Raw genomic sequence first — 24576 nt, 5'->3', positions numbered from 1 at the left:
GATCGGCCTGGGAACGAGGCTACACCTAGTCTCATGAATCAGCCGCCGTTCTTTTGGAACCAAAAGAACGGCGGCTGATTCATGAGACTAGGCTACACCCAGAGGAGGAACGCCAGGGTCAATAGGGTCACGTTTAATGAAGAAAAACATTCTTGTTCTGGGTTCTTGACCTTTGCTGCATATAGCAGCTTAGCGCTTCTGTTCTTTATTTGCCTGCTTGGAAAGCTTACTATACCTAGATCTATCCAGTGCAGCAAGCCAGTATATCAAAATTTATACCCTAGCCACGGATCGGAAGGCTAATTTCCATATCTTGTGGTTTTGAAGAATGCAATAAAAGGTCAAAGGTTGCAATTAAATCCTGATCTCCTCTCTCAAGCTGATTCCTCTGGGGCGCGATAGCTCAACCGATTTCTGTTGTGATTATAAAGAGGATCAAGCTATTGATGGTGTATAAACTCAGGGGCGCGAGGGTAAACTCAATTTTACATGTAAAAAACATAGGGCCATTAGGGCCACGTGGTGTTTTAATTAGTGACCTTTTGACACTGGCATTCCTCCTACGCCATGCGCCACTAAAGAGAGTCTATAGATAATCACTCCAACAATCGTGGACCTATCTCCTCGGCCTCTGGATTTCTGTAAGTTTTGTTTTATACCATCACCCCTAGTTTGTGTAATCGGCTGTATTTAATAGTATGAGGAGAAAGCCTATAGTGCATACAATGGGAATAGTTAATAAATATTATTACAAGACTACCGTACTTATTCGATTTAAAACGACCCTCCAAATGTGCGACACCCTCGATCTTTTCCAATTTTTTGACCTCTAAAAATAGCAACTGCAACGTTCACAATTATTTTTTATGTCACGTCCTAAATAGAGGTCAAACTACAGCCTCGATTACAGGCCGCAAGAAACAGTGTAATATAACGGCCAGGACAGTAGAATAACCTCTAATTAGATGCGACCCTCTAAATATGCGACACCATGACTTCAACATAATTTTTCAACCTCCAAAAGAAACGACCTCTGGCTTCATAATTATTTAAAAGTGTCGCTTTAAATCGAATAAGTACGGTACGTCACTAACTTTTGGGCTTTGTGACCAAACCTCCTCTGCAACATACCATATAGCGCAAAAACGTTCGAGGCACAGATGGAATGGCCTCTAAAAACATTTCGTACAATGACTGCTTACTGGATGCCACGCGGCACATTGTAATTATAGCAGATTAAAGAACAAATGTTGTGGACTTAATTTTCGTGTAGGATTGCTAACCCACGAAATCAGCGAAAATTAAGCCCCTTGAAAATGTCATGCTGTACGGTCCCACCTTAATTTGAATGACGTCATAAGCCAAGCAACCATGTGTACCGTAGTCACCCGAATTACCGGGACACTCTATTCTAAGGGACACTTCGGACTTACGTAATTTTTTTCACTCTATATTAAGGAACAACAGGAAATTTTAATATTTTTAGACGTCGATCTAATTAGAACGAAAAAGAGCATGTTAGCTCGATAGAGACTCAAAACTCTTAGAAACTCTCTGGATTCTACTCTCTGGCACCGTAATATGTCACTGACGGTTGAAGACACCTTTGTAGACATGGAACCCGCGTACACAGCTTCTAAACTGCACGAAAACCATTTTAGCTGCAGAGCTAGCCTCAGCCTGGAATCGAGGCCGTGTACATACCTTAAATGGGGAAATATTCGTTCTAATTACTACGGGACACCCTAATACAAGGGACACTTCAACTTTAACGTAATTTTTCTTGCTCTATTCGAAGGGACACTGCAAGCCGTAATTATTTTTTATATGTAGAACTCAATGCCATATAGCGCGAATTTCGTGGGTTAGAATTCTAGACGAAAATTAAGTCCACGAAAATTGTTCTTTAATTAGAATTACCTGCTATCATGCAAGGCATGGCTTCCAGTAAGCAGTCATTCCGCGAACATTGTGCAACGAAATGGCTTTTAGAGGCCAATCCACGAAATATAAGTGCCTCGAAAATTTCGCGCTATACGGTAGTCCTTTCCACACAACGGTAGAAGGGTAGAAGGGATTTAATAGAGTTAAGTAGCTTTTCCAGCAGTCTGGGGGGGGGAGTGCTGCTGTCACGCCCACTTAAAGTTTTAGCTATTGAATAATGCAAGAGTGATTGTTATGCCTGGCGTAGCCGCACGAGGGATATGGTAAAGCTGACTATGTCTGTGTGTGTCTGTTCCAACTGTAACTGCTCAACGGTTGCAATGCGACGAAAACTAACAGCTTCTATAAGCTTCTAGCCACGTTCTCTTGGATTTTGATTCGTGGATTAGCAAACTAAAGCTTCTTTCTCGAGTTATGGCTAGTTTGACTCACATTGAAGGCTGTTGCAGTCTCTTCAGAATCTTTCATAGCATCATCTGTTCGCACAAACTTTCTATTCAACATATGAGTTAGCCTTGAACTAAAGCGCTAGCTTTTTGTTAGCTACAGTCAGAAAAGATCTGTTAAAACAGCTAGCATTAGTAGCCATTGTGAACTTGATCTCTTTGGACACACCCTTTAATTATTCCTGTAGATGCAATGCGCATGCGCGCTCCTCCCCACATGTTGGAGAATCCAGTGGCAGAATCAACTTACTTCTTCATGTTCTCTTTCTTGAGGTCCTGGTATAGCGGTAAGCCACAAAACAAATGATACCGTAGACTAGATAACAATAGATTCATGTACACAAGTCTGGTAACAATAGTACATGTACACAAGTCAGTATTAGATACACACTTTCTGCTTCTTTATAATACTATACTATCTGTGTTAGCGCTATACTACTGTCTGTGCTTAAATTCTCTCTTACTCTGTGCCTTTGACAAACTCACAGTATACACTATTAACTGTGGACTGTTTCTTGTGAAACAATCAAAGCACATTGCAAATTATTTACCTCTTCTATAACACTCTAGCGAAAGCAAAAACATGGGGAGAGGCGTTAGCTATAGCAAGCGCTCAGGAGAGGAGCTACAGCCCACGGAAAACAAGCACGTAAGACAGTAATCCAACCACTAAGAGTGCAACAAATCCTGCCTATACCTTAGCTAAGACTGCTTACTGTATACTGTAGCTATACAGACAGTATTACTGCAAGTTGCCACTCTTGTTTTGTTCACTGAAGGTTGGATTTACTGTCATAACTGCTTGTTTTCTGTGGGCTGTAGCTCCTCTCCTGAGCGCTTGCTAACAATCACTCATGCATCATTCAATAGCTAAAACTTCATGCAGTCTTGCATAAATAGATCAAGCACATGGCAGTACAGAATGCAGTTGCAACTGAAGTGATCATTTTCATGCACATTGATAGTAAAATGGGCGTGGCAGCAGCACTTCCGTCCCCCAGTGAGTTATTGGAAACTAATTGCAATGTCAGCACATTCCATTGAGTTAAGTAAAAAGGTCTATTAGAGTATCAATCTCCACGTCATACTATGGATTGGCAACGGAGTGCACTTCCGGTGCCATCCATGTTTCCCCTCAAGGCTCACTTTTAACGTGGGAGTCTAAACATGAATAATTCATGAGAATTGTTTTCGCCGTCTGCAAAAAAGTCATAGAGATTTTGATTTGCCTCAGAAAAATTTACCATTTTTCACTGCCAGGTACATATGATGCAGAGACCAATTCTTTACAATAAGCTGTTGCCATATGCTACAGAAAGCCACGCTCATCAGCAGATCAAGGAGATAAAGCAAAACTTATCCCACTCAGTTCAGAAATGTGAGCTATGGCCAGGAGCATTGTACTGGACAAACCGACTAAAGAGGTGACACAGTAGTCATACTTCTTCTAAATAAGGTGCCGCTTTTAAATAATTACCGTATTTACTTGATTAAACGCCCATCTCGTTTAAACGCCCATGGTAAAAGCTCTGTCTTTGTCAATAAACGCCCATGTGGGTGTGGCACTATGGGTGGAGCTGAATTAGCATGTGGAACCAGTTGCAAGCATGGCAGCATAGAATATAGATACTTTTTATGATGGCAGAGAGAGAGAGATACCAGCACAGGAAGAAACACCACTCCTATGACTTAAGATTTAAGCTGAGAGCTAAAATAACTGCTGCTGTGCAAGAGTTTGGAGTAGACCCAACAATAAACGCCCGTTTCGAATAAGCGCCCCTTTGATATGAAATAAACGCCCGGGCGTTTAAGTTATAGTTATAACACGGGTACGAGGGATGTATGGAACATATTGCACTGAAGCACGAGGGCTGAGTGCAATATATGCCATGCATCCTGAGTGCACGTGTTATAACTAGTTTATATCCCGACGGCATAACAACGTAACACTGTCTTAGTAACACAATATAAACTGCACAAAAAGATGACAAAGACAACTCTAGACACAGCTCCATCTCTTCTCTCTTCTAGATGCCAGTATATGCAGCGTATAAGATTGGCATGACCAACGAAGGGCTTGACACAAAATTAATTGTTGGAGTTACAACGCTGAAACCACTGCAAAACAGCCCCACCCCACTTCTGGTGCTGCAAAACAGCCCCAGTACCCACTACTGCTGCAAAGAAACAGCCCCACCCCACTTACTACTGTTGAGAAGAAACAGCCGCTGCTCGAACAGCCCTCCATGCACGGTGGTCTATCCTCGGCCTCACAACCAAGCCAAAGAAGCTGGCCTCTACACTGCTGCAAAGAGCCGCTTCTAGTGCTATGATGAAGCAGAATTAACATGCATCATGAAGTTGAGGACTAGGTCTAGGAACACAGAATCTTTCACAAAATGAGCCTTGGACAATTTTAAAACAAGAAGCAAAGAAGAAACTCCAGCAGTGCTGAACATTCCTGCATGGCTGCATGGCTGGACTTACTTTGATACTTGTTATTTCTCATGATAATTATTAATTTTTAATTGTCTGTCTAATACCAGAGGGGCGTTTTGTGGTTAGTGCATTATGACTTTGCGGTTAGTGCATTATGACTTTCAGCAGTGCATATTGCACTTGGCAACAACATAGCAACGGGATATAATCAAGTAAATACGGTACGTTTTCAATGCTAGTGTATTCAATGCAAAACAAGAAATAGCTTACTTGGAGGTGGCGCCTTATTAGAAGGAGGCGTCTTTTAGATGAATACCTAGATCTAGTACCAACGGTAGTTTTGAGCGCGAGGGCCTAAGAAACTACAAATACCGTAGAAACAGCGCTTACTCGACTATAATTTTATTTTAAGCGCATGCTCAACTGCAGGCTTTTTATACTCGAATTGAAGCGCTTTTCCAATTATGCGAAGGTTAGTGAAAATTTAGAATTGATTCGACTAATTTTGTTACCCGAGGTGCGCGTGGGCGGCCACGAGTATGGTAGTCCGTTAGTCTGTTTGTTTGTTTGTTTGGGATGGGCTTTTCTACTCACCTGGATGCCACAGCACTGCGTTTACAGCATGGATAGCCTTCACACAACAATATCTAGTGGCAGAGTTTGATGTTAAAGCTTCTTTGTCGAGGAAGCTTATGACTGGGTCTGCTTATCTGGATGTTCTAGCACTGTGTTTACAGCATGGGTAGCCTCCACACAACAAGTTAGTACTTTTGATAGTGACAGCTTTCGGTGTTAAAGCTTCGTTGTCTAATAAAAGCGAGCAAAATGTAGCTTGAACCATAGATTGAAGAGTTGAAACGGAGTGGTGCACGTGATGTTTTTACACTGAATCTGCAGTGGAACCTCGAAAACTATCCGCGTTACGCCCTATGAACGAGGCTATTATGTCGGGTAACTCCCTTAAAATAAAAAAGTTGTGTTTCCTCGAGACATCATCTCTTTCAGCAATTTATAACACACCTAGTCCATAGTGTTCTTGCTAATGACTGACCACACCCAGTAAAAAGAGACTTTTCAATAAAGTTATATGTTCCCAAGGCTGTTTTAGAGCTAATGGAACATGCAACGTGTAAGCGTGCTGGTTATGACTACTACAATAGGTATAGACCTTGAAATATAAGTGAGTTGCACGGACTAAGCACAGTTACATAATAGTTAGACACTGTTTAGGAGGTGTCTACGGGATTCTAAATCACGTGGACACCGACGAAACAGTGTCTAACTCATTTAGATACTAGTGCGCATGCGCAAACTCACTATTCATGTCCTCAAGGCCTTCCAGATGCCATGGCTACTTAGTTAGTATAGTATGGAAGAAGCTACGAACGTGTCTACTAACCTTCGAGAGTTCTTTAATACTGAAATTTGCAACTTCCTTGAAGAAACTCCACCCAAACTTAGGCTTACTTCCTCCACTACCAGCCCCTCCCACTCCATGGAAGCTGAAGTTGACAAGCTTGTTGTGCAATGCAAGAGGGAGAATCTGGAACAAGAGCCCACTGCTAAGAGATTGAAGCTGCAAAAAAGAACTTTTGCCCCCAGAAAAACAAATGAAGAGATAGAGAAGGCTAAACTTGGTGCCATCCCGCAGAAAACTTTGCAGGTAGGCATTGGTATATACTTGAGATAATTATTCTTTTATGCTCAAGTTAGCCAATAGTTATTCTCATAATTGTTATAAAGGTGCCTAATGTGTGCCTAAAACTCAAAATTACGCCAGCATAATCTACCAACTCCTATATATACTTGTAGGACACTGCATATTGCGTACGAGTGTGGAATGAGTGGTGCCAACATCGACTGAATGAGTGCAACGAGCAAATACCACCACTTTCTGAGCTACAACCCATGGAGCTAGCTTCCTACATGCATTGTTTTGTGTTCGAAATAAGGAAAAAAACGGAAAAGAATTTCCTCCTAATACGCTATACCACCTTGTTTGTGGAATTCAGAGGCACATGAGATTTTGTGTAAAATCTAGCATTGACATCTTCAACGACGAAGTTTTTTTGACTTTAGAGCGTGTCTGGATGCTGAAATGAAGAGGCTACAGCAAGAGGGACTTGGATCTGCATCAAGAAAGGCCGAACCACTAACTGAAGAGGAAGAAGAGTTGCTTTGGACGAAAGGTCTTCTAGGAAAACACTCGCCACAAACGTTACTCGACACCATCATTTTCATGAATGGTGTGTACTTTGCACTCAGAAGTGGAAAGGATAGGCAACTACGGGCAAACCCATGCCAGATTGCTATACACGAGAGGCCTGGACAGCGTTCTTTCTTAGAATACAGAGAAGATGTCTCAAAAAATTATTCTGGTGGTCTTAAGGGACGAAAAACAAAACCGAAAATTGTTCAGCACCATGCGAACACTGCCTCCCCAGAGAGTTGCACTTTTTAAGCTCTACGAAAGTCTCTGTCCACCAGATCAACCTAACAATGCTTTATACTTGAAACCGCTGTTACGTCCTACGTCTTTATGCTGGTTCTCCATTCAGCCTCTTGGCCACAATAAACTGGAGGGTACAGTTTCTCGGCTTTGTACAGAAGCAGGAATCCCAGGTTTTCGGACCAACCATTCGCTTCGTGCCACAGCAGCAACCAGGCTGTACAATGCTGGAGTGAAAGAGCAACAAGTGATGGAAATAACAGGACATCGCAGCACAGAGGGTGTAAGCAATTACAAAAGCAGCATCTATCTGACGTTCTTAACTGCCACGAAACATCCAACGCTCCAACTAACATTACACATGTACATCTCAGTCTCTCAACATGTCCTATTCTGCAGTTCAAGTTCCTACATTTAACTTTCAATCTTGCACAGTTAACTTTTACAACACTCCCAAGCAACTTCCAGCAAGTAGAAACTATTATTTTAGCTAGCTTTATTATAATAATGTACATGTATGCTTATTAATAATAATTTATTATCTCATGTGAAATCTTGTAATTTATGTAAAACTTGTAGGTATACTAAGTAAGTTGGCAGGTATACTAAGTCCCATAGTATACCTGCTCTGAGGGACTTTTCCCATGTAGATCTTATCTACTAGTGTCTAATTGTAGTTTATTATGCACTGGGTGTAGAAATAGATATTATTGTGATGGCCTCGATTAAACCGCAGCGTAGCGCGGATGTATTTGAGAATACCAACCGTTTCCTATCCCTGTGCTTGAACAGAACTTGTGAACTTTGCACATGGGTTATTTACAGCTGAAGTGATCCTGTACCAGGAACAATGGAACAGGGTTACTTAAGGTTACGGTATACTGTTCCACCCACGCTCAAATTTGCGTGGGTGTTCAATGCAGTACACTAGTAAAATGGCTCTCATCTTGGCAATGGTCACTTGGCGTCGATTCTAAGCATCAGGAAACCCCTCCTTACCGTATAGTCTGCTGTTTCTTATTATACGAATAAAGGGGTAGGGCGACTCGAAGAGTTTTTCCCAAGAGAGTAAGTTGAAACAAAGTTACGGCCATTTCTAGCTGTTTTTGTAGGCTAATATGGCGACTGTAGAGTAGTAACAAGGATATATTTTTTGCTGTAAGGTCTCTATAAACAAGATCTCTTCGAGTCGCCCTCCAGTAAGTCTTTAGGCATCAAATACTGGTCAGAAAGACAACCTGGAAGCTATGCAGTCAACAAAACTTGACGCTAACATTTTCAGCTGACCTCAGACCACTTCATTGGAATTATAAGATATAGATACTTTTAGCTACAATAATAGCTAGCATTGTTTCATGTTCTCTTTTCATTGATTAATCATTGCTAGTTACAAAAATAATGTAGTGATGAGAAATAAAGAAAATAAATATCTTATGAATTATTCATGAGCAATTAGTATACCGTAACCTTAAAGTAGAAAGCTAGAATTATGCAGCTGAAGTGATCCTGTACCAGGAACAATAGAAAGCTAAAATTGTGACTGGGTTGTTGGCTGACACTGGATCCTATACTCCAGCCTGGCAGGAGCCATACCTCTCTAAGTCTAAGACTCTAGGCTTCTTTGCTGTGATCCCAGTCCACAGTGCATGTCTCATGTACGTGACATGTACCACTCAATGTTTCAGCATGCCTCCAGTCTGGTTTAGTTTTATTGCTCTTGAGTTGCTGTACTAGTCATACATGCTACATGCACTGCATTAACTCTTCTGGTTTCTTTATTATCGTGTCACCAGCCGAGGGTTTGCACTTTAGTGCTCTAGTTTATCTATGAGCTAGTTAGCTTGTGCAGTGCATGATAGCTATAATATAGGTGGTAATATCCGTCTGGAAGGACTCTCCTGCTGTTACCTTGTCTGATCATGCTGAGAGAATGTGAGACATGGATGAGGTCCTTTTATTCCAAGTTCCTGGTCAATATGTGAATGTTTGATGTAAATGAACTGCAACATAACAGAACTGTAACATAACATTATAGATCCAGTTATGGTTGCCTGCTTGCCTTGCTTGCTCGCTTTCTAGCTAGCTTGCGAGTCAGCTCTCATCACGGAGACATCCGGTTACTGGGCGGGGCTCGAAAATGTTATAGGGGCATTCTCGAATATAAGCGTATATAGAGCTCTGCTATTGACCCCCAAGAGCGGCGCTAATAATCCAGTTTCTACGGTAGCCTTTTTCATAGTGAGGCTTAATGAATTTAATCAAGGGTGTATAAAGAAGAGAGGGCATGCAACTCACTATCTAGTACACGTAGGGCGGAGGAATGTGTGAGTTGTTGCTTTTACCTACTACAGTACTGAACACTCCTGGTTTATTTATTCATGTCAACAGCTGAGGGTTAGCACTTCAGTTGTCTAATTGCTTCTTTGCTTAATATGATCTTAGCCCCAGAAAATACTACAGGAGCCATATTTTTAAGGTACTCCAGGCTTCTTTCATGACTTTGCTGTGATCCTAGTCCACAATGAATGACTATAAAACTCCGTTCTCAAAAGTTTCAGCATGCCTCTAGCTCCTGCTGTGCGGCTAAGCGAGCATTTATTGATGTATTATAACACTCGTTTCATTCATGTATGTCAACAGCCAAGGGTTAGTACTAGTTACCCAAGTGCACGTGGGCGGCTACGGGTATAGTAGTCCATTGGTTTCTTTGTCTGTTTGTGTATTCTGAGTCTATACTCACCTGAATATCATAGCGCTGTGTTTACAGCATGGATAGCCTAATTCACACATACCGTATAGCGTGTATATTTCAAGGGTATAAATGTTCGCGGTTTTCGCTGATCAAGCTTAATTATATACCGCGAACATTATACCCACGAATTTACTCACCTAGGTGCCATATAGCACTGCGTTTACAGCATGGATAGCCTACAACAATATCTTGGTTTGAATATAGTGGCAGATTTTGATGCGAAAGCTTGTCAAATAAAAGCGAGCAAAAGCTAAGAAGCTTGAACTTGCTCGTTGGCAGCTTGCTAACTACACGCAGCCTTTATTCGAGATAGCCTGCGTATTTACAGGTGAAGTGATCCCGTACCAGGAACAATGGAACAGGGTCACTATAGAAAGCTAGAATTGTGACTGGCTGTTGGCTGACTCTGGATCCTATATACTCCAGCCTGGCAGGAGCCATACTCTCTAATACTCCAGTTTTTTTGCTGTGATCCCAGTGTATGTCTCATGTACCACTAAAACTCTGTTCTCAAATGTTTCAGCATGTGGTTTAGTTTTATTGCTCTTGAGTTGTAGGCATCACTTCAAAATGTAACTGAGTTTCAATGCAAGTTTCGAATCTGTACTTACAGCTTTGTCTGTATATAGGTCAGGTTGCCATGGCTGGAGGGCTATACCTTCAGGAGTTACTAGTACTAGCAGCTTTGAAGAAGACTGTAATTGTGCTATCTGTAAATTGGTATTTGAAAATGACGAAGCAACTACGAAAACGGTATAATGAGCCTTATCAGCTTCAGTGAAGAGAACGTGGATGTTTGGAGCTGAATGCCTACTTAACCAGATGTATCAACAAAACTCCCATTGGAAGTACATAGGAACTGCCGTCGAGATTTTACTAACCGAAAATGAGGGCAGTGCTTTGGAATATGACCAGTTGCCTCAAACAACGAGGTTAAGATCTTAAAGAAAACGGCATGATTTGCTGAATTTGATACTCGCCATCCAGAGAGGAATAAAATGCATAATTTAAAACACTTAATTCCCATGCGTGACGAGCTTCTACAGTGTTGTAGCAAAAGGGGGGGATGCATGGGCATCTGAGGTTCAAAATCGTTGTATTGGCTTAGTTGCAGCAGAACGCTTCATCAGCAACAAGGGTTTTGGGTAGGTAGGCCTCAGGACAAAGGTTCCAAAGGTTGTGCCAGGGGGGCTTGAATCAGAGGCTGATGCTGAGTTTTATACACTAACAGAACTGCATGCCAAGATGGTAGAATTCTCTGGTGATCTGGTGTTTATACTCTCAAAAGGCTTACACAAATTGCATGAACTATTATGAAGAATTCATATTATTTGCAAATGTTGAGGGGCGTACGTAGTACTGTTTTATGCTTGCTGTAATGATAATGACAAATGGTAAACTGAAAACACATATAGAAGGAAGCAGAGCGCATAGTACTTGCTGTATAATAGCTGAAATCAGTATGATTCCAAATCTTACCCCACCAATGAAGATATTGTTAATGTTAACAAAGGCAGGGAATGGATACCGCGCCATTTACAGACATTCTTAAGTGAAATCTGAACTCCAGCATAACAGCATTCTATTATACGATCTACTCGGCCACAGTCAGATAACCCCTATATACACTATTTGGCATCAGTTGAGTTGGACCATATATTTGGGTCAAGGTGGCTTAATTGTAAACTAAATGTCACAGTTAGGTTTCTCCATCAGTTATGATGAGGTAAACAGATACAAACAATCTGTTATTCAGAGCGAAGCCCTCGATGGCTTGCTTATACATGCTCTCTTCATTAATGATCTGAGGTAAACCCGCGCTGAACTCCTCCTCACCACATTGGATTAAAGCTCCACCCCCTTACTAACATCGTAACAATTTCACAAAATTAACTTTCTTGGTACCTTTGCATGGGGTAGTAGATAATGTTGACCACAATGTGGCAACATTAAATGGTAACGGTAGCTTGGGAATCATAGCTGTTTCAACTCCCAAAGATAACGTACCACTCATTGTGAAGTCACAGGTGATCAGTGTAGACATCAACGCATCAAGGTGAATGAGCTTAGGGAGAGTACCTATTGTGCATTATGTAGGCTCACATGAGAAAGGTCTAGCAGTTTTGCAACTTCCGCACACTTTGCTGTCTGAATGGACATTCAGCAACACTGCCATACCTAGAACAAACTGGTCTGGCTTTATGCAGCATGCATTTTCTAGCTGTCAGGGGTCAACTATTAAATCTGAATTGCGTCTACCCATTATTAATTTCAACCAAACTTGACATTGATCTACATTCAAAGACAAGCTTGATGGTGTAGTACTACACTAACTCCAGTCATGAGAGACATGGCTGCTGCACCAGAAACCCTACTAAAGTGTGTGCGATGCAAGTGAAATCTTTCTAAAAATCCATGTGGAACCAATTAATGTATGCTCTTGTCGCAAAAATGGTCTCGAATGTAGAACTGCTTGTGGGAACTGGCGAGTAGAAAAGTGTAGAAATGCTGAGGACATTATTCTTTCATCAGTGGAAGTAACTTTTGGCTTAGAAAGGGAAGAAAATACATTATAGAAGTAACTCCCACCCTATGAACTCACTTTATTCAGATTTTCATGTCATTGTATGCGTGAATTATTACAAATAAAAAGGTTTTACCCAAAACAGTTTAGGGTGGATTTTTGATATGTTGTTCTACTAAAACTTCTGCTTCTTTTGTACCAAATGCACTTCTATACCAATATTATTTCCTTGTCCAACCCTTCACAGTGCGTATCTATGTGTACCACTAAAACTCTTTTCTCAAGCTAGACAGCTCAGTCATACATTACTTACATGCACTGTATTATATCACTCTCTTCTGGTTTCTTTATAATCATGTCACCAGCCGAGGGTTAGCACTTTAGTGCTCTAGTTACCCGAGGCGCGCATGGCCGCCACGGGTATAGTAATCTGTTGGTTTGAGCCTTCACACAACAAGTTATTTGTTTTAAAAGTGGCAGATTTTGATTTTTAAAGCTTTGTTGTCAAATGAAAGCTAAGAAGCTTGACTCTCACGTTGTCTGCGTGGCCTCTAGCTAGCTACATGCGTCCTTTTTCGAAGTGCGTATTTACAGCTGAAGTGTACCGGGAACAATAGAAAAGGTTTTATAGCATTTCATTGCTCTTGTTACTTAGCCAATTTCCATGGTTCTCGTACATTACACTGCATTTATTGATCATGTAAACAGCCGAAGGTTAGCACTTCAGTGTTCTAGTTTGGTTTGTTTGTGATATCTAAGTCTATACTCACCTGGATGCCATAGCGTTGGGTTTACAGCATAAGAAGCTTGAACTCGTACGTTGGGACCACACAGTCTTTATTCGAGATACATAGAATTATCTATTTGCAACTTTACCAGGATCGATGGAAAAGAGTCCCTATAAAAGTAGAAAGCTAGAATTATGATTGTGGTTGTTGTATGTGCTTATCCTAGCGCCGTAATATACCAGGAGGCTTCTTTGCTGACTTTGCTGTGATTCTAGTCCATTGTCTCATATGTACAACTATAGAATTTCGTTCTCAGCATGCCTCTAGTCTACTGTACCCTCACGAAAATACACCCATCCTTCTCTGCAAGAAGTTTACGCTTATTAAGGTAGGGGACTGGGCGTATAATCGCGAACGGCAAGTTTTAACTCGAATATACACCCACCCGCTTCCTCAAATCGAGGCTTACACTTGGGGCTATGATAATTATTTATTAGCTTTCTATACATAGTATGAACATTTCATTAACCACAATGTTATAAACTAACACGTGAGTATGATTAAAGCATGATAAGAATGAACATGAAAAAGTGGACTCGGACTCTATTCGTTGCTCGTCAGATGTAGCAGCAGGAATTTCCCGAAGGATGGACAAAGTTGTAGTTCGTACTCCTTGAGAGCTATCAGGTACATAATTTTGTTTCAGCAAACCAAGGCAAGGTAACCTGCAAAATTGGCCTGGGTGATGACTTCGTTCCCTTTCTCTGCAAATAGCACTATTTGTTCTCTGCATAATATACATCTTCAGGGGTAAACAGATCTACACAGAGAAACTTATATGTCTGATCTTGGTCCAGCAAGGGGTAGAGTCTAACTATAGCTACTACCTAAAACTTGCTTTCTTCATGTGGCATTTACTACTGTGCATGCGTGCATGCTCAAACTCTTCATTAAGGGCGGGCGTATTATCGAGTTAAAATACCCCTGTGCAAGAACTTTGAAGCAAAAAGAGGGCATGGGCGTTTACTCCTGTTACTTGCTGCTTAACCAGCTTCCATGCTCATACATGTACTATAGACACATCTGGTTTCTATAGATCTTTATTATTAATGTCAACAGCCAAAGGTTAGCACTTTAGTGCTCTAGTTTATCACTGAGCAGCTGTAGCACTCCACACACGAACACACTACCGTACACCTTGCTGCGCATGCGCAACCGAGCCATAATGATGTTTTTAGGTGTAGCCGCAGTAAGCATACGGTAAAGCTGGCACACATTCGTATGTTACACCACTGAAACGAAACAGTACATGTAGTCAATAATGGGCTGGCACCTCATTATTAACCTTCGTTTCCAATTGTTTCGTTTAGTGGGGACGTACTACATGCACGCTGTGTGTGTGTTATTTCAAGGGTATAGGGGTATAGGAATTATACATGTGTTATTTCAAGGGTATAGGAACTTTGAAGAATATTATACATGTATAATTATACATACATTACACATAATTATTTGTTTTTGCCTCAGTTTTCTCAGAGTTTATGGCCTTCACTTCTCCAAAGAAGATCATGTTCATCTCATTCATTTACTGTTTGAATTAGTAACCGGGGACAACCTTGAATCTCCTCTTCTTGGCACTTGGTCCACTCTTCTCACCCATCTTCTGAAGTAAGTATATAATGGGTTTGTGCCTTTAGTTGTAAGTTTTCCTCTTTAGAAAATTGAAAATCCTATCACGTGATGATCTGTGTTTGCCTTGGAGACCACTGTATGCGCTCCGTCGACGTATATTTTACTCAAAGTTTTCAGAATTGGGAATGAAGATTTACCCTCAGTATGTTTGTATTTGTTGATATTCGGAATAGCAATAACTTATTACCTGCTGTTCAGACATACCTGCTTAGCTGTTGAGGGTCTTATTCAACATGCTCGAAAGTAAGTTTTGCTCTTGCCGTGATAGTGTGTATAATTATATGTAGTGTTACGTACATATAATTATTTAATAATATAATTTATTATAGGGTATATATACGTATACACTTCATGTTTTGTTGTTGTACATGAATGTGATTACACTCTGCCTAGTTTTCAAGCACTATCGAGCTGTTAGGTTTCCTCAATCACATACTGTACATGTGTATTCTATTGATGCATGCACAGTTATTTCCCTGCTGAGTGCACCAAAGATATGTTAGAGGAATGGCTTCCTTTGCTGTGTCCCTTTGATCTCTCGTCAGTGGAGGGTGCCGGTTACTTGTCTGAGTTTCTTCCAACACGTCTTCCGTCGCATTTCCATCAGTGTAGCTTCAAGTATGTAACAAATTGACTACCATGACGGGTAAGTGAGCTTCATAATTATGTAGACTGTGGTTTGAGAAATTGATGACTTTTTGGATGGACCTTCCACTCTCTTCATCGACAGAAGAGGTGAGAATAATGGTTGCCTTTGTTCCTGTTGTTGGTGTTGGTACGCTATATGCCTCTATTCCTCTCTCAGCCTTTCATCAAGCTCTTTGTTCGACTTGCCCGCCACTGTATGGGTTATGTCGACTGGTCACCATACCTCTCGAGAGTAAGTTCATTGTCTGGGGTTCATCTTGTAATAATCATAGCAGAAATAGATTTTTTCAAGGGTGTTGCGGAGCTTTAGTCTTCAAGTAGGCCGTCAAGAGCTACATGGCAATTCAAAAGGCAAAGATTGTCTGACTCCACATCTGTCTGCTCACCTCATTATTGGAATGTTGGTAGGATAAACATAAATTATGGCATTCATCACCGTATGTTTGTAGAATGGTTGTGATCCCAAACCACAAGACCACCTCTCCAGCCTGATGCTGTCTCTCGAGTCGTACTATCACCCCTCTAATGTCGGCAAGCACACTGTGAGTTGTTGATTATGAACTTACAGTAACAGACTCTAGACCACGCCCATGTTCTCTAAAATGTCTGTACTATGCCCCATAATTTAGGCGCCAGATCTGACCTTTAAAGTAATAAATCCAGAACGGCGAAGCATTATGTTTACAAATTAATCTACTAAAGTTAATTATTTGTATTGCAGTTGACCTTCATAATTAATTTTTGTCATACTTCACTGAAATTCAAGTACTAGTTAATGCATCGTTGCGAGTGCTCTATGGATATTAATGGCCAAGCAAGCGGAAGCTCATGTAGCTCGAGGCAAAGCTGAGTGCTACATGATGCTTCAAGAACTTCCGCGAGGCCAATAACATCCGTGAGCACGAGTGTGAACCGGTGCATTAACGGGTTTGAAGTTTGCAGCTACCAATAGCTATCGCTCTAGTGTAGAGCTAACTATACAAAGTATTAAACGAGTGTTGCAAGCTGCACTGTGCTAATGCCTCTTGCCATGCTATGCTTTCGCTCAAAAGTATTAGTAGAGGGAATAGTCTATAATGAATTTTACATTAATTTTTGTACAAAGAAAGTGTATATAATTATCTGAGAAGAAAATACTTGTGTACACATGCATCTATTGTATCTATTGTATATAGTAGTGTTTTGTGGCTTACCAGGACCTCAAGAATGAAAAAAAATTGATTCTGCCAAGGATCTGGGGTTCAAAATGGCACGTGGGAATGAGCGCGCATATACATTAGATCCATAGGAATAAGGGGTGTGTCTGCAAGAGGTCAAGTTCACAAATGGCTAGCTGCTCTTTTTGACTCTTGTAGCTAACAAAAAGCTAGCGCTTTAGTGCAAGCTAACTCATAAGTTGAATAAAAACTTTGTGCGAACAGATTATGCTACGAAAGATTCTGGAGACTGCAACAGCCTTCACTGTAAGTAAAATTAGCCATAACTGGAGAACAAAGCTTTAGTTTGCAAATCCACAAATCAAAATCCAAGATAACGTGAGCGGTGACGGATATAAAGAAAGAAGGGACAGCCAAAAATACAATATGTGGATAACGAACTTATCTCACCAGAAATGGCCTGCTGGATTCGAGGCGCATAGCATTCAATCAGATGGGACATAGTGCCTCTGGTTTTACTGTCATAAACCCTTCTACACTGTACATTAACTAGTACATGACTCTCCTCTTAGGTGTGATATACGCGTATAACCTATACCAGCTGTGCTCGTGCTCTAACTACCAAACCGTGCTTTTTATTATAGAGCGTGGTCGTGGTTACTACAGTTGTAGATCCTAGTATGAAGGGCGTATGAAGAGAAGAGGGCATGCAACTCACTATGTATGCTGTGTATGCATCATATTATTGATGAGTCAGCAGGATATGCTATATTTAACCAACCGCCCACTACAGGAGGTTGGGCACGATTCACGTGAGCTTATGTTTTCTATGCAAATCCATCCAAGCTGCTGAGTAGGCACTTTTTATCTACTTTCTACCATTAGCTCGTTTATCTCTCTTGTATAACATCTCCTGTTGTTTATGAGTCGTAGTAGTTTAACACTATGATTGCTATACCTGCTACATCAAGACAGGAGTCAAAGAAACCAAGGATTTGAGGCAACAACTCAAAGTTTGTGGTTTCTGGCTTGTTGCTTCTAGTACGACTATGCTACTCACTTTCTGGTGTCACTGAGCATTGTTAGCATCATTTACTACTAGTATAGAGAGCTACAATCATCTGCAGTTTGTTAGCTTAGCTAGCTTAGCTAGAATAGCTATCTATAAGTTTCCGTATATCTTCACCGTGCACGCACAAAAACGGTGCACATGCAATGCATTCTTTACTATTTTTAGATGTAAGACTCTGCCCATTTATAATATGATAGATTGTAGTTGCATGCCCTCTTCTCTTCATACGCCCTTGCTAGTATATGTTATCAGGGGGGAAGGGGGATACCCCCCCCCCTAAAATTTGCTAATAGTTGTATGTCTGAGTGTCCATAGCTGGGGTATTGAAATAACAGTTGACCTTTTTTAGCAACATTTTCTGGCTACTTTTCTTATTTCCCCACTCTACTTCAAAATCCTGTATGACACCCTGATTATTATGGTACCTTATATCCCGTTGCTACGTTGTTGCCAAGTGCAATAGGCAGCATAATGCACTGCTGAAAGTCATAACGCAAAGTCATAATGCACTAACCACAAAACGCCCCTCTGGCATTAGACAGACAATTAAAATAACAAGTATCAAAGTAAGTTCAGCCATGCAGGAATGTTCAACACTGCTGGAGTTTCTTCTTTGCAACCATGCCGGTTTTAAAATTGTCCAAGGTTCATTTTGTGGAAGATTCTGTGTTCCTAGACCTAGTCCTCGACCTCGTGATGCATGTCAATTCTGTTTCACCATAGCACTAGAAGCGGCTCTTTTTGCTGGGGAGAGGCTTGAGCTGTTTTGCAGCACTGTAGAAGTTCACCTTCTTTGGCTTGGTTATGATGCCGAGGATAGACCACCGTGGAGGCCGAGGGCTGTTCGAACAGCAGTTACACTGAGTACGAGTAGTGGGGTGGGGCTGTCTCTTCACAGCAGCAGTAAGTGGGTGGGGCTGTTTTGCAGCACCAGAAGTGGTGGGGCTGTGTTTCAGCGTTGGAATAATTTTGTGTCAAGCTGTTCGTCGATCATGCCAATCTTATACGCTGCAGATACTGGCGTCTAGAAGAGAGAAGAGTTGTCTCTGTCATCTTTTTGTGCAGTTTATACTGTGTTACTAAGTATAACCAGGAGTGTATGAAGAGGAGTATGCAACTCCCACGCACATTCCATTCTATATTTCGGACTGATTCCGTCACTAACACTTGTAGTTGTGTAAACTGTTAGCCATGAATAAAATTAAATGTGGGCTGGAGTACAAACCACATGCATGTATGCTGATTAGGCCTTGCCCAATAAATTATTATATTTCTTTCACCAATATAGTTCCTTAGAAGATTATATATATAGAAGCGTCTGTGGTGTTGCAGTATAATTCTCGTTGATGATTTTTATCGAGGATAATTAAAGACTAATAGGTACAATGCATGAGACTTGGAGACTAGACTAATAGGTAAAATGTTGAGCATAATTGGGCAAGGCCTAATGCTGATATCATTTTTAACTGTGTGACGTACGTGGTATGACATACTTGTACCGAAACATGGTTTACACTACAACTGCTACAGTTGGATACTCCTCTTCATACACTCCTGGTGTAACATATATAGCGGGTATCTTTCGAGGGTATAAACTTTTACGGAATGACTGTTAGAAAGGTTTTCACGGATTTAATCTTCGCGGAATAGCAGCCTTTTCTGCAGCATTGCATGCATGTGATATTAAATGTGTGGGTATAATAATGTTTTCCACAGTAGATGCTTGATCAGCAAACACCAAACCCACGAAAATTTACCATCAAAATTTACCCGCTATACGGTATTTGTGTTAGCAATGTTTTCCTTTGATCTCTATGGTTTCCGTACTACAAAGCTTCATCATAGAATGGAGGAACGGATTGGAAATGCAAGCAATTAATACTGTTCTCACGGACAGTCCATGTTACAGCCTCATAACCACAACCATGGGTGCAACTTAAAGTGCTTGAGCTTGCAATAAACAGTGATTTCTCAGTCCCACTCATCAACACTGCAGTGACAAAATCAGAGCATCGAATAGTGATTTTCAAAAGGATTGGAAGCAATACTAAGTACCGTATAGCGCGAAATTTTCGAGGGGCTTAATTTTCGTGGATTTCGTGGGTTAGCAATCCTACACGAAAATTAAGTCCACGAAAATCGTTCTTTACCTGCTATAACGTGCAAGATTTAAAGGCGTGGCTTCCGGTAAGCAGTCATTCCGCGAACATTGTGCAACGAAATAGCTTTTAGAGGCTAATCCACGAAATATAAGTGCCTCGAAAATTTCGCGCTATACGGTATTAGTTAATGTACAGTGTAGAGGGGTTTATGACAGTAAACCTCCCAACTACGAGGGCGTAAGCCCGAGGGGGAGGTGTGGTTTACTGTCATAAACCCCGAGGCACTGTGTATTAACTGATATATATCCCATCTGATTGGTTGCTGCATGACCACCGTAACTACCGGGTATTATAACAGCAACACAGTACTTGACAACCACATTCAAAACGAGAAATGGCAAAAAAATAATGGCTTGTCAGTACTCCGAGTCTTGCATTGGTATGTGCGAATGGACGGGCTGCTAGCCACTCCCTCTCCAAGGAAGCCAAGTTAACGACACCGAGCCACTCCCACTAACTGGCTCCTTCCAGCTCCTCCCCGCTGAGCCACTCCCCCTCTCTCTTACCGGCATTGAGCCCGCCCTTTCTTGCTCTCCTTCTAATTCTATGGCTGACCAGGCAAGCGAAGGTAAACTCCACTGCAAAAAATTAATACTGCACAAAAATTTGCTAATATTGACTCTACAATAACTGCAGGACATGGAGACCTTCAGTCTCGTTTTGAGTTTTCATGCTGGCAGAATTTTCGAAAGGGCTGATTTTGAGGCCTGGAAATCTACCAGGAATGCCATTCACCCTGAAGACCAAGTTCCTGAATACTTCCTGCAGTGCACTGATCCAGACACCATCAACAACCAGCTTTCGAAATTCATTGTCGAAACAAGGAAGACAAACGGAGTTCAATATCTACCGGCAACTCTTCACTCACTGCTTTGTGGCATCTTGAGGTGTATGCGTGAATCAAATCCTGTCGGATGCCCAAACTTCCTTGACAAAAAGGACACCCGATTTAGACCACTTCAACGTACACTCGACTACGACTTTAACAAGTTGCATTCTGGTAGTGTTGGAAGAAAGGTGAAGCATGCTGAGACAATCTCATTGGAGGAAGAAGACAAAATCTGGCGTAGTGGTTTCATGGATCAAAAGGTCTTCAAAATGCTGCTTTCTATACTGTTGGAAAGTTTTTCTGTTTGCGCGGAGGTCAAGAACACAGGTGTCTCAAAATCAGTCAAATACAACGTGGCGACAGCAAGTACATACCGTATTTACTTGATTAAACGCCCGGGTGTTTATTTCATTTCAGATTGAAGTCTTTAGAGGGGGCGTTTAAACGAGGAGGGCGTTTATTATTATGTCTACTCCAAAACTCTTGCACAGCAGCAGTTCTTGGGCTACTGTCTCAGCTTAAATCTATTTCTCAGCTTAAATTTAAGTCATAAGAGTGCCCTCTGTGTCGGTATCTCTCGCTCTGCCATCGATGCATCATAAAAAGTATATTTATTCTATGCTAGCTGCCATGCTTGCAACAGGGTTCCATGTGCTATTTCAGCTCCACCCACAGTGCCACACCCCATATATGGGCGATTATTTAAGATGGGCGTTTATTGACAAAGACAGAGCTTTTACCCTGGGCGTTTAAATGAGATGGGCGTTTATTCAAGGAGAGCGTTTAATCAAGTAAATACGGTATACCACAGAACGTGTCGAAAAATCGAAATGGAAGCTTTAGGAAGTTGCATTTGTCAGCAAAAGTTGTTCCAGTTTTTGCTTCTGTTGAAGCTGGAGAAAGGTGCCCAGTATTGATTCTCGACAGATACATCAGGAGGCTGCCACAAGAAGCCAGGGACAAAGACCTTTTTTATGTGAGACCTCTTGAAAGAGCTCTTCCAGGCGACGATACACCGTGGTATAGCGCAGTACCACGGAAGGCACACTCTGCAGCAGAAAGTGAAGAAGCTATGCGCAAATGCTGGTGTGGTTGGACACAAGACAAACCACAGTCTGAGGGCATCCAGTGCAACAGCGATGGTCAATGCTGGAATACCGAAAAAGCTCATACAAGAAAGAACTGGACATCGCTCACTGGACGCTTTACGTACCTAAGAAAGATCAAATGATCAGCAGCAAAAAGAAGCTGTGTCCTCAATTCTGTCTCTCCCACAACAGCAAAAACACCATCAAACAGCAAGAAAAACACTCGACATACCGGTAAACCAAGCTTCTCTTCCGTCTATGCCTATAAGTTTCAGGAACCTGCAAGGATGTACGATAAATATTTCAGTGCCACCAAACAACCCTTCAAGAATAAAAATGACAGAGACTGAAGTTGACGAACTGTACTCTCAGTTTTAATCTGTATACTATATAGCTACTATACTATAGCTATTAACTTCATAGCTCTGATCATCTTGTAATTATTGCACTTTCACTGCATGCTTGAGGTGCCAATTTATGAGCCGTATTTTCCCTTGTAGCCCTGAGGTGCCAATTTATGACAGTTAAACCCCACTGGACTATACATGGCAAAAGTGTAGTAGGTGGGAAATATATGGACATAGATCTTTAATATTGCCAAGTCTCGAATATAAACTCATCCCCCGCAAAGATGGCTACAATAATTTTTATAGTGTAAATCGGCCAATAACTCAGGAAGTATGATCTCCCCACTTCCAATAATATACAGTTGAAGCAATGTCATACCATGTGATCACTCATTTATAGCAATTCATTCAGTTTTTGCCACAAAAATGAATTGTTGTAAAATCTTCTACAAATAGTGAACATGACTGACTTCTAGCTAGTAATAATGTTTCGTTTTGTACCTAGCCATACCTAAAGACAAATTTTAGGGCTATCATTTATTTACCTAGTATTTTAATTGTTTCTTTTCAAAACCAGTGAAATCCCACTTCAAGGTGTCTATTGGTTGCCACACGGACCGTCCAGAGGCGCGTGCCTTACATTGCAAGCATAAGCTCACGTGATCCCGTTTCCAATCCCCTTCCTCTATTATCTATACCGTTTGGAGTCCTTGTTAAAAAGTGCTTCTATCTATATGCTGTAGATCTGATAAGCTTCAACCAGCTAAAAATTAGATGTAGAAGTGGCGTACTTAAGGTTATGGTATTGTGTTTCGCCCCCGCGATATTTATGGAGTATGAATATCATTATCGCTATGTTTTAGTGTAGCATCAGACAAGTTGTACTGGAGTTTCTTGCGTCAATTTTTAGCATGGATAAAACCGGGAATCTTCAACTGAGGGCTCTATCCAATTAAAGAAAGGTAGGGGCAGGGCCAGACGAAGAAAAAAGTCAATCTGGTTGGAGCTAGCCTCCTGTTTATCGGAAGATCAAGCGTATTTTTAGATACTTACCGTCTACTCTTAGCTTTTACTCGCCCGTATGAAGTTTTACAACAAATATCTCTTCGTCTGGCCCTCTGGAAAGTACTTAGCTACATATAGATACCAATAAAGCTTGCTGAAAGTAGTTACTGCTCTTATAAATTGACGCAAAAAATAGTCTATATACTTGCGGTTTTGATGCCCACTTTTCTCATTCATGCATCTTCATAATCATGGCATTCTTACACAAAACAATAGCAATAGAGTTGATAATCATACAATATAAGTACAGCAGACTTCTTTGAACCTGCAAGAGAGAAAAAGCTGACAGAATTAAACTCATGAATATTCATGAGTGATCACAATACCCTAACCTTAAATCAACGACATAAAGCATAAACGAAGCCATAATGGACCACATAACTATACCGGGGCCGAACTCAATGCAAATTAATTGTCTAACTTTTTTTTATAGAGGGCAAAGTATACGTTGAATTTGATGATCTGATATAATTATTGCATCTGGAGTATAATGATAATTACATTTTCTGTGGCTATTTTATGCCTTCAGAGAACTCTTCTAACATTTCTCAAGGAGTTGACTTGTTCTTTCATCAAGCGACTCAAAAGGTTTGTTTGCTTATGACCAAAATCATAATTGATTCATTGTTTTGGCAGTGAACAGTTTGCAACACCGAAATGGTTTTCCAACATTCCACAAAGTGCAAAGCTCTCTGACAACTGTATTGATCTCTTTGTTCAGAGCCTGTTACCCTCTCTTAAACTCGCAATGTTTAGCAAGTTTGGCACCTCCAATGCATCTGCTGCTTTCCATAGGCTGTCATTGATAAGGCCTGAGATGGTGCTCCCAGATCTACTGACTAGGTGAGAAATCTAAGTACTTTCACATCACCCAACAGGTGTATTTAATGTGTGATGATTTCAGTACCTACCAGGCATTAGACACTGTGACTGAGCCTCATCAGGTGACTGCCACTCTACAGTGTGTGTCTGCAGTCAGTCGAGCTCTACTCAATGGGGGAATGGGGAGGTGATCGATATATACGTGTATTATGGGATATATAATTCATATTCAATCCATTAAATGTATAGGTATCCGGAAGGGAGAAGACACATGTTTTCCCTGCTCATGTTAGCTCTTCCTGGTATTGATGCCAATGACTTCAGAAAAACTATTGTTAGTCCACCTTACTGTGAAGCATGCATTAATTTCTGTATTTCTATTATGTTAGACATCTGGACTCTTAATCTCCTC

At 41.1% G+C, this 24576-nt stretch overlaps 1 protein-coding gene across 1 annotated transcript; it reads left to right on the top strand.

The window, feature by feature from the left end:
- Nucleotides 1-341: 341 nt before the first annotated feature.
- LOC135335228 (proteasome activator complex subunit 4-like) lies at nt 342-24576 on the top strand (the record flags this gene model as incomplete). The annotated part of the gene is given in 16 exon segments (XM_064530649.1): nt 342-641; nt 3291-3390; nt 3706-3814; nt 14810-14950; nt 15000-15116; nt 15173-15217; nt 15443-15592; nt 15646-15709; nt 15780-15854; nt 15904-16026; nt 16072-16164; nt 23872-23930; nt 23979-24185; nt 24247-24351; nt 24414-24498; nt 24554-24576. Coding segments are annotated over 15 exon segments (1487 nt in total), but the record flags the coding sequence as incomplete, so codon positions are not given.

The sequence above is a fragment of the Halichondria panicea genome, chromosome 4 (genome assembly GCF_963675165.1).
Source record: "Halichondria panicea chromosome 4, odHalPani1.1, whole genome shotgun sequence".
NCBI classification, from domain to species: Eukaryota; Metazoa; Porifera; class Demospongiae; order Suberitida; family Halichondriidae; genus Halichondria; species Halichondria panicea.
The sequence above is the reverse complement of the archived record's forward strand: the minus strand, read 5'-3'. Positions and strand labels throughout refer to the sequence as shown.